At 35.1% G+C, this 16927-nt stretch overlaps 2 protein-coding genes across 2 annotated transcripts; one reads left to right on the top strand and one right to left on the bottom strand.

Annotated features, from left to right (window-relative positions):
• Nucleotides 1–5763: 5763 nt before the first annotated feature.
• LOC129877131 (ethylene-responsive transcription factor ERF039-like) lies at nt 5764–6845 on the bottom strand. The gene has a single exon (XM_055952620.1). It carries the CDS (start codon nt 6707–6709, stop codon nt 5996–5998), a length of 714 nt encoding a protein of 237 aa, XP_055808595.1. The 5' UTR covers nt 6710–6845; the 3' UTR covers nt 5764–5995.
• Nucleotides 6846–9290: 2445 nt separating this feature from the next.
• On the top strand, nt 9291–10136 carry LOC129873040 (uncharacterized). The gene has a single exon (XM_055948034.1). It carries the CDS (start codon nt 9291–9293, stop codon nt 10134–10136), a length of 846 nt encoding a protein of 281 aa, XP_055804009.1.
• Nucleotides 10137–16927: the final 6791 nt, after the last annotated feature.

Genomic DNA, 16927 nt, shown 5'->3' with positions numbered 1-16927 from the left:
AGATACTGTCCGTTTAAATTTTGAATTATTTTTTTTGTACATATTCTAAAATGTTCATTACGTACATAAATTAATAAATTTAAATATATTATTTCCTTTAATTATATCATTGGCCTCAATACAATTGAGATTGATGTGTAGATGTGTAATTAAATATTTACACATACTGAGGCCAATTTTCAATGGTAATTAACAAATATTTACGATTAAATACTACAGTATAAAATAGTGTAATTAAAGGAATAGAAGACCCCGTAATTCAATAATTGAAATAATAATAATGAATCAAAGGATCGAAGGAAAAGAATGTTTGGCACTTTCTGGTAGTGAGTGACAAATGGATCTTGACATTTCTTTTTTCCTATTCGATGTCGATACTTGTATTGGAATACGATGAATTCAGATTCGCATCGAATAAGATTTTATTAGCAAGGTAGCGCTTCCTATCAATTATATTTTTTATACCTAAGGCTCGAAATCGTGACTTCTGATTAAGAAAAAATCAATTCTATTCATAACATCAAATTCTTTGATGGTGATATTTTAATTAATTATACATATTTTATTTTTACTAGTATATATTTCGTTATTGTTAGGCACCGCAGGAAGCCGCTAAAGGGTAAAGCCCGAAAGTCACGGATTATGTAAACTCAATACTGCCTCTTTCCTCGGTTTTTAAATTTATTTGTCATGTTTTAATTTTATATGATTTTTTTAAAAAATAAAAATAATTTTTGAATTTTATGATTTTAAATTTAAAATATATTAAAAGATTTTTAATCTTGTAATTTTAAATATATCACGTGAAAAGTTAAAATTAAAGAGTTGTTAAAAAAAATTCTTTTGAAATGGATTTTAAAAAAAAATTCTTTTGAAATGGATTTTAAAAAAAATTAGGCAAAGCAAATTAAAATGAAGAGAATATACCAAGTGTCCACTTTTTCTTGTGGTTGTCTAGTTTAAGAAATAATTTATTATTTATTTTTTGATTTATCCTTATTATTAACTATAGTCATTTTTTAATTTATTTTTTAAAGTATTAAATTTATTAAATTCAAAGAGTAATATAGTAAAATTATCATTCAATTTTTTTCTTCTCAAAAGAGTGTAAAACGTTTATATTGGATAAGTAAAAATGGTCGGAGGGAATATCATAATTTGTTTATGTATTAAAATATATTCACTTCCTCCGTTCACTTTTACTTGTCCAACTTTTCACATTCTTTAAGAAATATTACTTGATGAGGGTGATTACCACAATTTTATATTGATTGATATTTAGTTTTAGGTATTGAGAAATAATTTAAGAAATAAGTAATTAATGTTAAGGGTAAAATATATAAAAAATTAATATATTTTTTTATTAATATGCTAAATTGATAAGTAAAACTAAAAATATATTTTAATATAGTTAGAAAGTAAAAGTGAGCGAATAACGTATTAAATATCAATTCAATTATTCAATTATATATTTAATTTTAGATCACTATGCAATTCCTAAACTTTGAATTTTGATTTTGCTTTTTCCATACACAACGAATTATTTAATGTAACGACCTATTCCCGTCGTTAGGGATAGACTAATGGGGAAGGATTTTGGGCCAGAAAATTTCGGATAGTAATTTTGAAAAATTGGAGCTTAGGCCAGATTTGGACGAATTCTGAGTCAGGTGAAGTCTAGGGTGATCACGTGAATGATGGGAGGTCAAATTTATAATTTGATCGGATAGGCTGATAGCCAAGATGATACGGAGCATTTACGGCTTCGCAGAATTGCATTCGGGTGATAAAACTCCCGAATTCGAAGTTGGCGTGAAGAGTATATTTTAATATGTCTTTGAAAAGGGGCGTGTTGTGAAATGGGGGTTTGGAGCACAAACTCTGAGCTCACTGTTTTCATATATCCCGCCAGGGCGGGATTATTCTCGTCAGAGCAGGACAGCCGCGACTTAAGTCGTGAAAAAGACTAGAAACGGTCTTTTCTGCAACAATCAGTTTCTAAAACCCCAAGATGCGACCTAGAGCGATTTACATTGATTTTTCACGGATTTACATTGAAAGGTAAGGTTCTTGCATTGTAAGGTTGTAAAACCTTGAATTTGAGGTAGGTGATGGTCTAGTTTCCCGTATGTGTATCATATACTTGTTAAATAATTTAATGATATGCATGTGCGTATATAAATAGAGAAATATGGTAGATTATGCGTGAAATGATCACTTGCTAGACAGTTATTTTGATGAACCTTTTCTTGGTGGTATAAATGTGGTAAACGTTGAATGTTCTTGTAATTATGATATCTTGGGATCGGGTGTCACATTCCGACACATAATTTGAATCGAGTGTCACGTTCCGACATGTATTTTAATCGGGTGTCACATTTTGACACATAGTTGGATCGAGTGTCACATTCCGGGACAAAATTGATTGTTTGTAGGTCTCTTGAGAGGACCCTTATGTGAAATTATAGCATGTGTAAGGCATTGAGTTGTGATATTGAGATGTGGTTGACTTATTTTGTATACGTATATGCCTATTGCATTGAATTTACTTGTCTATGATCCGTTTACTGACTAACCGCATGATCCTATCAGTACACCATTGTCTTTGTGTACTAATACTATACTTGATTTGCCTTTTTGTTGAGTACAGGGCATATTCAACCGGTTGCGGAGAGAACTCGTCTAGAGGAGTGATCATGTCTTCGAGTTCAAGGGTGAGTTATTCCTTCAGGCTTCCGTGGATTCTATCGTTATTTTAGTCCTTTTCTTTTCCAGGACTTAGGTGTTCAGACAATGTTTATATTTATTATTGGTTTCTATTTGGAGTTGTACTCTTGTTTTAGACTTGTTAGTTTAGAGTTTTGGTACGATGACTTTCAATTCCTAGGGGTGTTTAATTCCGCACAATGGAGGTTATAACTAGTTAGTTTTCTGAGTTTATGGAAACTCAGCACTTGTCTTTGATTTAAACATGCTTCCGCATCTTTAAGCTTGTGTACGTATTGCGATTATTGTTGTTGGGTTGTTAGAATGGTTCTCCCACTGAAAAGTTAGAGTGGGTGTCAGTCACGACGGATTCGGATCGTAACATTTAAGCAGCTTTTAATGAATTATAACTTGAAAGTAGATTGAATATTGGAGAAGTACAGGATTGGGAAATCTGCTTATTTTTTAAAGTAATTTTATTAAAATTGTTTTTTCTGACAAAATATTTTGAGGTTAAAGTTTGTTTCAAGTCATTTTAAGATGTGCTTTTATTAATATTTTAAAAAATTGTTAATATTTGACTAATCTATTCAAAATTATTTGTAAGTGTTAAATTACGATAAAGTATGTAACGATTTTCTTCAATAGTATCATTTATTAAAAATTAATTTGGTTTTATTATTTAGGAGAATTTTAATTAATGGGAATAGAAAATTTTCAATATTAAGAAAAAATGGCAGAAGTCTTAATTATTGAGTGAATGTGACAATCTTAACATGTGCTAATGACATTAATTTTAAAATTCTCAAATTTTATTATTTACACAAAAGTTCTATCTTCTGCATCCCACCCCTCCCCCTCCTCACTCTTCTGCCACCGGCATACTGTCACACCCCGATATTAACAGGGTGTGATGGGCACCCGACCCCCTGCTTGGAGTCGAGCGAACCCGCTGCTTCATAGTACATACTTAATCTCTTTAGACTTTTACATCAATAAGAAATGAAAACCATAGCTAAGCTTTCCTAATCTTCTTTTTTTTTTCCAAAATCTATCATCCTATAAAGCTCGTGACATACGACATAATAACCTATCGGCTGGTGACGCCGCTTACAAAGCTGACACTCTATACCCACAACTCTGTCTGCAAAGTCTCTAACTTCGAATGAAACATCATAGCTCATATACTCTGACTCGGCAGCACTCCAGGAACAAGTGGAGTTGCTAACCCTGCTGCAACATCTTCTATAATAGCTTCTACTTGTCTGGGTGTACCTGCGTGGCATGAAACGCAGCCCCCGAAGAAAAGGGGGTCAGTACGAGTAATGTACCGAGTATGTAAGACATGAAAATCAGCATAATAAAGAACATAAGGTAGGAACAACCATATCATAGAATCATAGAACATATAGTGAGATAAGAGAGTAACCTGTACATATGAGTGCCCTTTTAGGCCGGATGCCATGCATGCTTATCTTTTCCTTTAAAAACATTTCTTTTTCATATACATAGAAAATAAAAGTAATATCACCGAACAACGTCGGCTCGCCCACATATGTCCCGCGTCCGGAATGAAAATTACTCCAACTGATCAGGTGGGAATGCGTCTATAGCGCCACATATACACCTCCCCATATCCCCCATATACATATACATATACATATAGACAACATGCACGAGAGCCCAACGAAAGTCGCATATTTATCGGAGTGACGGAAGGTCGGTAACCTCCAATTATATTATGGATTAATCATGGTCGCTTCGTCTCACCTTGAAGGAACAATTGTTATAAGATGAGACTATTACTTAAAAATCAAGACGAGAGTAATATCAAGAACCTTTTAGACATGAATCCGTTCTTATCATAGCCATTATAACATATTCTCATTCTCGACGTCATCAATGTCGTTGTAAAACATATCTATCGTTACTATCATAAAAGCTTGTAATACTGTAAACCTTTGTCTTGAAAAGCTATAGACATTTTAGAAAACATTGACGGGTTATAGAAAAAAAAATAGTCATTCCCTTGGGACCATTGACACCTAACTTTTGGAAACAAAAAAAAATGGAAGCACTTATGAAACCATAACATCGGGATCATGCCTTGAAAGAAAAGGGTAAGCCTTACATACTTATGACAAAGACATGCCAAAAGAAGGAACAATTAGCTTTACATACCTGTGTCGCACCTTACTAGCTACGCTTATGCGTCCAACTTGTTTTTCTACATTCAAGAGAGTTGACATAGTCATTAGATTCACCACCATATACTTGTCTTCATCCTTTAAACAAATTAATTTCCAATCTGCCAAAATTTCGGCAGCATCTCCCCTGTAAATACACCATCCACGAGATCTCAACTCGTCCACCATGTCAACAACAACAACCAGCAGTATATATACAATCAAATCACCTCAACTTTACACAACACAAGCTCCAAACAACTAGCATAAAACTACGATATCAAAATAGAGTTTTTAACCTTTATTTCGTAAAATCTTTAACCATATCATTCTAAAAGTTGATTTTCCTCTATAATCAATAATGATTAGCTAGTATAAGTCCTAAATTATTGATAAAGATATTTTTGCTTTGAAAAAAAATATTCAATTTTTTTATGCCTTTACATTTTCAGCCTCTCCCCATAGCAAAATTATATTTCTGTTGCACTTCTCCATTTTCCTCCAAACTAACTCATGAGTTTATCTCAAGAAAGTGCTTTATTTTTATTTATTTATTTTTTAAAAAAACTTTTAACTTCCCATAACCTTAACTAAGTAGGTCAAAATAGAAAACTTATCAATATGTGCGATTCAATCAAATTTATTTATTAATATATCTGAATTATATAAAATTTATACATTGTTTATATATATATATATATATATATATATATATATATATATAGTATACGTAAGTTATATTGTATTTAAGTATATAAAATCTATACAATTGCCAGCTATTTTGTAAACTAAATCAATCAAATGCATAGGACTGTACTTAAAAGTCGAAATCTTGTGTTGAGTCTTATGAAAGATAAATGGAGGAAAAAACATGGGGACAATTTTTGATATATTTTTTTTAAAAAAAAAATCTATTTATTCCAAATAACATTTCCACTTGAAAAGAAGTGTCCTAATACCAGACGCCATACGAAAAATAAAAAAATTAAATGAATTCAAGATGTATGTCTCCTACGTACACACATATTTATATGTATTATTACTAAAATTTATTACTGCTAAAATTAATATTTTGATTGATATAAAAAGTACACATTTATCGACTACTCCCACAAGAATGGCTCATCGAGACGGTATACCATTGTGTCAGCTCCACTCAGCTGCTGCCATGTGGACATTGTGCACCAATAACGGTTATTTTGATCCACCACATCAATGGAAAGATCAGGCAAGTCGAAAAATGTGTCATCATCCTCTCTTGATGGAGAATTTAGAGATTCTTTGATATTTTCCAAGAATAAATTTGTTGATGAATGGCAATTTCGTAATTCAACTCTATTTGGCTCGACTCGAACTACTTCTTCTTCTTCCTCTTCCTCGGGAAATGGGATGACAGCAGCCTTTGCGGCTACTGCTTGAATATCCTTATGAGAAGTGGAAGCCGGACGCGGGTATTGATCAAACAAATAAGGAAAATTAAGGTGAGCCGAGCATCCCTTGATGGCTAAAGCCGCAACATCATGTGCTCGAGCTGCCATTTGAGCCGATGGGTAAGTACCTAACCATATTCTTGATTTCTTTTTTGGCTCTCGAATTTCGGACACCCATTTTCCCCAACTCCTCTTACGTACTCCTCTATAGGTTGGGTGCTTATCATCGTCTTCATTATTTTTCTTCTTTTTCTTCTTTTCTTTATTTTTGTCGTTGTGGACGAATTCTTGAGAAGAAGAAGAAGATGATGTTGCGGTGGTCGAAGGAGAATTCAAGCCATTTGAGATAAAATCATGACGGTTTTTTATTTCTTCTTGATTTTCCATGATAGCTAAAGTGGCTATACTTTCTTGTGAAGTTTGTTGCAGCAAGTAAAGAAAGTAGAAAGGAAAAATCTATTAAAATAGAAAATTTTGATATGTTTGTTTTGCTTTGGGGTCCTTCCTATATATAAAATATTGTTGTGTTCATTTAAATAAAGGAAATAAAGATGAAAAGGACCTTTTCAAGCAAGGGTGTCAACAATTAAGCTATTTTGCCACCCATGTGGTAATTGCCATACATTATTTTTTTTCTCTTTTTCCTACTCTCATTTATTTTTAAATTTTTTATTGGTCTTGTCTACTTTTGTAGGAAAAAAGTAAAAATAAAAATAGTCAAACTTTTCTATAAGATATTGTTTGTTTGAATATATTCTTTAATTATTATAATAAAATATTATTATAAAGAATATAATATGAAAAATCAATTTCAAAAAACTTAATATTTATAATAAAATATCAAAAAGGATGATTGTTACATAGAAATTTGAATGGAATACTAACATGTTGAAATGCCAATAAGATGTATTTTGGCCATATATAGAGGGTAGAGTTATTGTCATAATCAAAAACCATGTATTGCACATGAAAGTTTGACATAAGACCTTAGTAGGGTTACAAATGACTCAGTCCATTCATTTTTCATTTACTTTTGTGTCCACCATTTAATAAGGAAGAAATTAAAAATTGAAAATAATAATAATAAATAAATGCTTTGCACATTTTAAGAACTAATCAAGCTGAATTTTTCACTACTCACAAATTATATTCTCTTATTTTAAGGAAAAAGTTATCTCAAAAATAGTTATTCCTAAAGACTACAAACATCTTAATTATGGGATGATATTATGATTTTTTAGATACCAATGAAGAGTAAGTAATTTTAAAACTCTTCTAATTAATACTTTCCTCGTTCACTTTTACTTGTCCGAATCAACGATTTATATGAGTATTTTACTATAATATATTATGGGTGCAAAATTTGATTATTATAAGTTCATTCTCCTTACCCTCCCCACCCTTCAAGGAAAACTAAAATAAAATGCTAGGCTTTGTTGATATGTCTTCTGCAAGTTGTCCTAATTACTACATTTCTGCAATGGCTTCACAACTTGCCCTAATTCAAGTAACACAACCCTTTGAAAAGAGATACAACAACAACAACAACAACAACCCAGTGAAATCCCACATCGTAGGGTCTGGGGAGGGTAGAGTGTATGCAGACCTGACTCCTACCAATGTAGGACGGTTGTTTCCGAAAGACCCTCGGCTCAATAAAAACATAGAAAAAGATCAGACAGGAATATTAGAGTAAATCAGTAGATGACGAAAACGGTCCAAACAGTAGTATAATCAAAGCATAAAAAACAGTAGATATTATTATTAGATAATAACATAAAGGGCAGCCCGGTGCACTTAAGCTCCCGCTATGCGCAGGGTCCGGGGAAGGGCCCGACCACAAGGGTCTGTTGTACGCAGTCTTACCTCATTATTAGATAATAACATAAATACCATAAATAACATACGTCAGAGTACAGGAAATCATAGTGCGTTAATACGCCTACGAGTAAGGGAGAATAAAACAACTATGTACTAGCCTTCTACCCTAATATGTGTCCTCCACACCCTCCTATCTAGGGTCATGTCCTCGTTAAGCCGTAAATGCGCCATGTCCTGTCTGATCACCTCTCCCCAATATTTCTTCGGCCTACCCCTACCTCTTCTGAAACCATCCATGGCCAACCTCTCACATCTCCGCACTGGTGCATCTGGGACTCTCCTCTTCACATGTCCAAACCATCTCAGTCGCGTTTCCCGCATCTTGTCTTCCACCGAGGCCACTCCTACCTTTTCTCGAATAGCCTCATTTCTAATCTTGTCACTTCTGGTATGCCCACACATCCATCTCAACATTCTCATCTCGGCAACCTTCATCCTTTGCACGTGGGAGACCTTAACTGGCCAACACTCCGCCCCATACAGCATAGCTGGTCTAACGATCACTTTGTAGAACTTGCCCTTAAGTTGTGGTGGCACCTTCTTGTCACATAACACACCGGAGGCGAGCCTCCATTTCATCCATCCTGCCCCAATACGGTGTGTGACATCATCGTCGATCTCTCCGCTGTTTTGCATGATAGAACCAAGGATTGTGTTAGAATATATGAAAATATAATCTGACAGATTGTATATATTTAGTTCCTAATATATAGATATTTAGTTTCCTTAATTATAGCCTAATTATACTCTTGTATTTTGTGTATATAAACTGATGAGGTTAATGAAATAAATCAAGGAATTAATATCTTTCATGGTATCAGCTATCTAGGGCACGATCCGACCTTCTTCATTCTTCTCGGATTCTCGTTGCCGCCGCCCCTCTCCTCTCCCTCTTCTTCTCTTCTCAATCACCATGTCTAACTCCAAATCTTTCTTTCATCCTGCTCGTATTGTATCCAACATCAAGAACCATGTTTCCATCACTCTTGAGATGGAGAACGTACAATATTCCACATGGACAAAACTCTTTAAGATTCATACAAGATCCCATCGGGTAATTGATCATATTATTTCTTCGGCAGCGGGCATGGAGAAACGGCCTCAACAAGAAGAGGACAAAGAGTTGTGGTCCACCCTTCACGCCACCGTTCTCCAATGGCTCTATGCTACTATCTCTCATGATCTTTTGCATACAATTCTTAAATCCGACACCACGATGATGAAGGCTTGGAACCATTTGCGTGACATATTCCAGGATAACAAACACTCTTGTGCTGTCACCCTTGAGTACGACTTCACTCATGTAGACATGACAGATTTTCCGAATGTCTCTGCCTATTGTAAATATCTCAAATCTCTAGCAGATCAACTCAAGAATATCGACTCTCTGATCTCTAACGATCGACTAGTTCTTCAACTGGTCTCTGGCCTTACCGAGCCCTACCACGGTGTGGCCACTCTTATTCGCCAATGTGACCCTTTGCTTCAATTTTATCAAGCTCGTTCGATGCTCACTCTTGAGGAGACTGATCGTGCTAAGAAAGTGGCCCAAAGCTTCTCTGTTGTCTTAGTTGCTCACTCATCCGAGGGTCCTCCTGATGTTCCTGATAATTTCTCTTTCAACCGCAATACTAATGGTGGGAAGAGGAACCACAACCAAAGCAATAATGGTAAAAAGTATCGCGATAACAATAGTGGTCGTGGAGACGGCAAAGGAGCTGCCAGAATCGATGGTAATGCATGTTGTAATGGTCAGTTGGGAGGCAAAAACAGTCGCGACACTGGGCAGCAGTCAGTGAGGAAGAACCCTCCGCTCTATTCTCCATGGGCTGGTGGGCAGCAGTGGTCGTGGATGGCATTATGGAGTCCTAGGGCTATCCCACCGTGTCCATATCCTTCAACTTCTTGGTTCCGGCCCAATTATGGACAATAGCAACCACCACGAGCGAGTGTTCTTGGACCCCGACCTCAGCAGGCCTACACGGCAGCCCCTACTCCTATGGACATTGAAGCCGCTATGCATACTCTTGGGATCACTCCTCTGGATACAAATTAGTACATGGACACTAGTGCCACTTCTCACATGACATCCACACAAGGTAACCTCATGTATTATTTTAATAAGAGCAATAAATGTGGTATAATTATTGGTAATGGTCAATCAATTCCAATTCATGGCTATGGTCACACTACTTTGTCTTCCCCGTGTCCTCCCTTGCACTTAAATAATGTTCTTCATACCCCTCACCTAGTTAAAAATTTGGTGTCCATCCGTAAATTTACCATTAATAACTCTGTCTCTGTTAATTTTGATCCCTTTGGATTTTTTGTGAAGAATTTTTAGACGGGGAGGCTGGTAATGAGGTGTAATAATCGGGGAGAGCTTTATCCAATCATCAATATAGTCACTTCACCATCTACTTTTGCTGCTTTGGCACCATCTCTTTGGCATGCTCGTTTGGGTCACCTAAGAGCACCTGTGTTGAATTTCCTTAGGAAGAATAAATTGATTGATTGTAATCAAAGTAGAGATATTCGTATTTTTCATTCTTGTCCTCCTGGAAAACATGTTAATTTGCCATTTTATGCTTCGAATTCTAGCACTCTTATGCCATTGATATTATATACATAGTGATCTTTGGACATCACCCGTTTTGAGTTCCTCAGGTCATAGATATTATGTCTTATTTATGGATGATTATTCTAAATTCTTTTGGACGTTTCCTTTATTGAAAAAATCACAAATCTTTTCCACATTTTTAACTTTCAAGACATTTATTTGAACTCACTTTGAGCGGGACATCAAGAATATTCAATGTGATAATGGCACAAATTTAATAATGGACCCTTTTGAGACTTCTGTAAAGCCAATGGTCTGTCGTTTCGATTGTCATGTCCTCACACATCTCCTCAAAACGGGAAAGCCAAAAGACAAATCTGTACGATTAATAACATTGTTTGTACCTTATTGGCTCATGCTTCCCTTCCTCCTTACTTTTGGCATTATGCTTTGCAAATGACAACTTACCTTCTCAACATCCTTCCTCATAAACTGGTAAACTATCAATCCCCTCTTTGCATTTTTTATCAGAAGGATCCCTTTTTTTTCATCTTCGTGTATTTGGGTGTTTATGCTATCCTCTCATTCCCTCCACACTCATAAACAAACTTCAACCCCAGTCAACCCCGTGTATTTTTTTGAAATATCCGTCACATCATCATGAATATAAATGCTTTGATTTGTCATCTCAAAAAATAATCATTAGCCGTCACGTAATATTTGATGAGACGCAATTTTCTTTTGCCAAGTTACATACTCCTCAAAATCACACGTTTAATCTCTTTCAGATTGTGGTGTCAAACTAATTTTTTTTAGATATCTATACTTTTTTTAATTATTATTATTATAAGAGAATGAAATGTTAGATAAATAATTACTCAGAGAATTAATATAACATGGTCGAAATGGAGAAGCTCTATCAAAGTGTTAGATGATAGAAGGATGCTTATCAAAGTGAAAAGTAATTTTACAAAAGAATTATAAGATCGAAAATTTTATATAGTAGTGATTAGTGAGTGAGCCACCAACATATTCAGAAGATGAGTATTGAAGCGAGATGTGAATATTAAAATGAATATGTAATCATATAAGATTAGATATAATGAAAGATTAGCATATTTGTCAAAAGGTGTAAGTAGCACACGCAGAGGATAAAATAAGAGGTCATTTGAAATGGTTTTTGGTCATATCCTACATCGATTTTGCATATGTTTTGATTAGCATATGTGAAATTATGATAAGTGAAGCCGTTGAAAAAAGGATGAGGTAGACTTAAAATCACATAGAATAAAGTTGTCTCAAAAGACCTATAATTTCTTGAATTGGAGTTAATACAAACTTGGTTAAAGATACACTACAATGAAAGATTTATCAATCTTTATCTATTAGATTTGACAAAAACCATGAAGAATTTTTTTTTAGGAGGAACTCACATTTAGAGATACAATTTTTGTAGTGTTTGCTATATTTCTAAATTTGGTGCAACTTTTTAAGATGTAATTTTTGTTATTTTTAAAAATTTATTTTTAGCATTTAATGTTTTATTGTGTTGCATATTTTTATAATTTGATAGTTTTTTATGGTGTTTATGATTAAAAAACATAATCCATTATTAACGACAAATCTAGTAAATATGTTTAAATATTTGACAGAGATTAAAATATTTTTTTATCAAATTATAAAACCAGAACTATTAACTACATAATTAAAAAAATATTTTAAATTTATCCTCAAATATAAGAAACCATTTTCTCTATAGTTAAATATAAAAAGCAGCCAAAAAAAACACCAATAAGTTGACCAATTAAAGATATTTACAAGAAAACAAAAAAAGATGAAGCACTAATTAATTCGTACTGTCATTCATTTGTTTTTTCAAATGTGCGCTAGCTTTTTTAATAATGGCAAATGGACAAGAAGCTTTTGGCCGTGTGTTTCTACATTTATTATCGAAATCAATTCGAGTTTTTCCAATAAATATATTTATTAAGTTTTAAGAAATTAAATTAAAAAAAATATTTTTTTCTATTTTAAAATAAATAATAATTTTAGCCTGAATACAACCCTTAAGAAATTACTCATTTCTGGAAAATCAGAGGTTCTTTTATTAACTTACCCTAATCAAAGAAACGCTAATTAATAATTCTTTATTATATAAATCAGAATATTTTTTTAAAAAAAATCAATTACTTCTTAAAATTCTAGAACATCACTTATTTTAAAATAAGAAAAAAATAATAAAACACCAAATATTTTGAAAAATTGAGAGAATGCTACATCTGACTTTGTTACACATGCATCGCATGCTAAGAAGTCCAATCTAGTTTAGTTTAAAAAGTATCTAACTTGGAATAAGAAATTGTTATTTCCTTAATTTCACTCTCTTTTTTCCTTATTCTATTTTTCTTTCAGAATTTCGGTCAAAATAAAATTTATGAATAACAACTATATCTATAGAGCTTAATTAAAAAGAATTTAAAAAAATTTCAAATCACGTTTAGAAGAGAGATTTTTTATATTTTTTGCTTGCCTTGAATAGTACGAACCTATGAATCGTAGCAAAGAATTTTTGCTTCAATTCTCTTCACCTTACTAAATTCTACAATGGAAACTCATGTTGAGGCACTATAATCGATAAACGAACAAATAAGTATGTTTTGGTGTTGGGTCGGAATATGTGGATTGATCCAATTCTATTAGAGGAGTTTCTAGATTCCTACCTTTAAAACTAAACGTAAAAAAGGAGAGTGCTATTCTATCTATCTATATTATTATAAAAGCACGAATGCTAAGTTTATAGTAAGATACATATTATCCTATTAAAAATAGAAGTTTAACATTAAATCTATTTCAAATAAATTATGAGTAGAGAATTTCTACACGTTTAATAATTAAATAACAATTATTTAAAGAAAATAGTAAATAAAATTTTTGTTTATTGTAAAAAATAGTAAATGATAATTTTATCTATTATAGAGTCTTTCAATAAAGGCAGTGTTCAATCAATAATTCAATGAGAACAACTTTCCGTCATTAACATTTTTTCTAAATTCAAGATTATTCGAGACCCAACTCCTTAATTTTGGGTTGGATCTCAATTTGAGTGTCGGATCCTGAGTTAGAAATCGAGGTAAGATTTCGGGGAGTTAGGATTGGGTCCCGAGTTAGGTGTCAGGGTGGAGTTTCGTGTCGGGTGTCGGAGTCAAGTTTCAGATCGAGAGTCGAGATGGGGTCCTAGGTCAAGTATCAAAATGGGTCCTTAATCGATCGTCGGGGTTCGGGGTCGAGTGTCGGGATCAAATCCCGGTTCAAAAGTAGGATTTGGTGGTTGGGTCCTGATTCAAAATTCGGATTGCGAATCAAAAGTTGGAGTCGGGTCCTAGGTCAGATTCCGGTTCGCAAGTCAGATACAAGGTCTGATGTCGGGGTCGAATATCGAGTCGAAAGTCGGGACGGGTCAGAAGTCAGAAGATGGGGACGGTCTCATGTCGGATGTTAGGGTTGGGTGGGGTCAAATCTCGATTCAAAAATTGGGTACAGGGTCAAATCTCAGGTCGGAAGTCGAATCTAGATCTGAATCTCGGATCGGGTCCTAGGTCTGGAGTTGATGTCAGAAGTGCGATCTTGAATCACTGTCAGGTGTTGGTCGGATGTCGGAGTTGAGTTTCGAGTCAGGTCGGGGTGTCAGGATTGGCTCCCGAGTTAGGTGTCAAGATGGAGTTTCGTGTTGGGTGTCGGAGTCAGATTTCAGATCGAGAGTCGAGATGGGGTCCTAAGTCAACTATTAGAGTGGGTTCTTAATCGATCGTCGAAATTCAGAGTCGAGTGTCGGGATCAAATCCAGGGTTGAAAGTAGGATCTCATGGTAGGGTCCTGATTCAAAATTCGAGTTGCGAATCAAAAGTTGGAGTCTGGTCCTAGGTCAGATCGGGGTCATATTCCGATTCGTAAGTCAGATCCAAGGTCTGATGTCGGGGTCGGATCTCGAGTTGAAAGTTGGGCTGGGTCAAGAGTCAAAAGCTGGGTTGGGTGGGGTCAAATCTCGATTCGAAAGTCTGCTACAGGGTCGAATTTCAGTCGAAAATCAAATCTAGATCTGAATCCCGGATCGGGTCCTAGGTATGGAGTTAATGTCAAAAGTGTGGTCCCGAATCAGTGTCAGGTGTTGAGGTCGGATGTCAGAGTTGAGTTTTGAGTCAGGCCAAGAGTCGATTATCGAGATTGGATCTGAAGTAAGAAGTCCGCTCTTGGGTCGAATCTTGGAGAAAGTGTTGGATTGGGAAATGGATTGGGAGTCAGGGTCAAGTCTTAGTTTGAAAGTAGTATTTCGATTCAAGCATTGGGTGTTGAGGTCGGATGTCAGCGTCGAGTCCCGAGTCGGGTGTCGAGTGTCGGAATGGGACTCCGAATTAGTCATCAAAATTCTTTTTTGTATGATAATTGATAAAGAGTAGCGTGCAAAGCACGTTCATAGACACTAAAAAAGGGCAGCCCAGTGCACTTAAGCTCCCGCTATGCGCAGGATTCGGGGAAGGACCCGACCACAAGGGTCTATTGTACGCAACCTTACCTTGCATTTCTGCCAGAGGCTGTTTCCAAGGCTTGAACCCATGACCTCCTGGTCACATGGCAGCAACTTTATCAATTATTCCAAGACTCCCTTTCCCGTCCATAGACACTAGTATAAAGAAAAAAGAGTAAATATTTGATACACTTTTTTATGATAAAACTCTCTCTACATTAAACAAAGGTAGCCACCATCCAATCCATCAGATCATGCGGGTACCCACTCTAACACATAAGTAGGAGAATCCTCAATTCCTTTAAAGAAAATAACATGCGGAAGTTTAACAAAATATCAATAATATCCCTAAGAGTCAGGAATACACTATAATTGAATTATCAAAACTTTAAGGTTAATTACAGGAAACATTCTAACACTTCCAAGGATACAAGTATAAACAGATACAAGAGCTTCTAAAGATACATAGTATAAATAGAGTAATGATACAACTCCAACTATATCGAAGGAAGAGTAGAACATGTTAGAGAATCATCTTCATCTTCACCTAAGAAACATCATTGACCCTACAACTAGACTATGCCAAGTAGCGTAGCTAGAGTATAGTATTAGTACAAACAACACGTACTAGTAGGCATCATCGGTCAATCTAATACCCACCGCATAAAAAAAGGGAAGTCCGGTGCACTAAAGCTCCCGCTATGTGCAGGGTCCGGGAAAGGGCCCGACCACAAAAGTCTATTGTACGCAGCCTTACCTTGTATTTCTACCAGAGGCTGTTTCCAAGGCTTGAACCCGTGACCTCCTAGTCACATAGCAGCAACTTTACCAGTTACTCCAAGGCTCCCATTCACCCACCGTATAATATAAAGAAATTAACAAAAAGTATACATGCTCTTGAGGAAATACACCGCCAAATCTTTATATACAAACTCTTATCATTCTCATTAACCTCATTAAATTCGTTCAAACCTAGCTCTCATCCATTTGAGTTATTCTTCTACCAGCTCTCATCCCTAGCCCTTCTATCACATAGAGGAGTTTTCAAATAACGTCCACGACTAAATTTATCTAACTAGTCTATTACCTTTAACTTTCATACCAACACCTGGCCCTACAATAAATAGCATCTCACTTGAAAGAGAAAAATATTTAGGTGGACTAAGGCTCATATTCTAATCGCACTGGCCCATCTTGGCGGGACTTAACCCACTCTGGTGGTCTCGCCACAATGGGATTCATCCCGCCAGGGTGGCGTGCCCAGAGGCAGAATCTCCGAATTCTCTCCCAATTCCCCCTTCTTCATATGTACCAACAGGCCAAAATCAATATTTGACTCTAAGTCGCCAATCTTACTAGACCACACATCAACTGCTCTCCACTTGTTTACCCATGACCTCATACCTACGATATGGAAGCATCTAGCCACCAAAACATAATCTGAACAGGCTTATACAGAAGCACATTACTAATTTACCATTTCAAAGGCAGTATATAGTTTCACAATACAACACTTGGACCTTCGGTCCTTTCAGATCAATTATTACACATGATAGACGTGCTCAATTATAATTGAGTGAGTTTCTCTATCATCACACATATAATCAAGATTAATTCACAGATGATAGCCACACAAATGTTC

This window comes from Solanum dulcamara, chromosome 2 (genome assembly GCF_947179165.1).
Source record: "Solanum dulcamara chromosome 2, daSolDulc1.2, whole genome shotgun sequence".
NCBI lineage: Eukaryota > Viridiplantae > Streptophyta > Magnoliopsida > Solanales > Solanaceae > Solanum > Solanum dulcamara.
Note: the sequence above shows the minus strand (reverse complement) of the source record. Positions and strands in the feature narration are given on the sequence as shown.

Bases quoted from the DNA above. Each gene is read 5' to 3' on its own strand.
- LOC129877131 (XM_055952620.1), bottom strand. From the start codon at position 6,709: ATGGAAAATCAAGAAGAAATAAAAAACCGTCATGATTTTATCTCAAAT.
- LOC129873040 (XM_055948034.1), top strand. From the start codon at position 9,291: ATGGAGAAACGGCCTCAACAAGAAGAGGACAAAGAGTTGTGGTCCACC.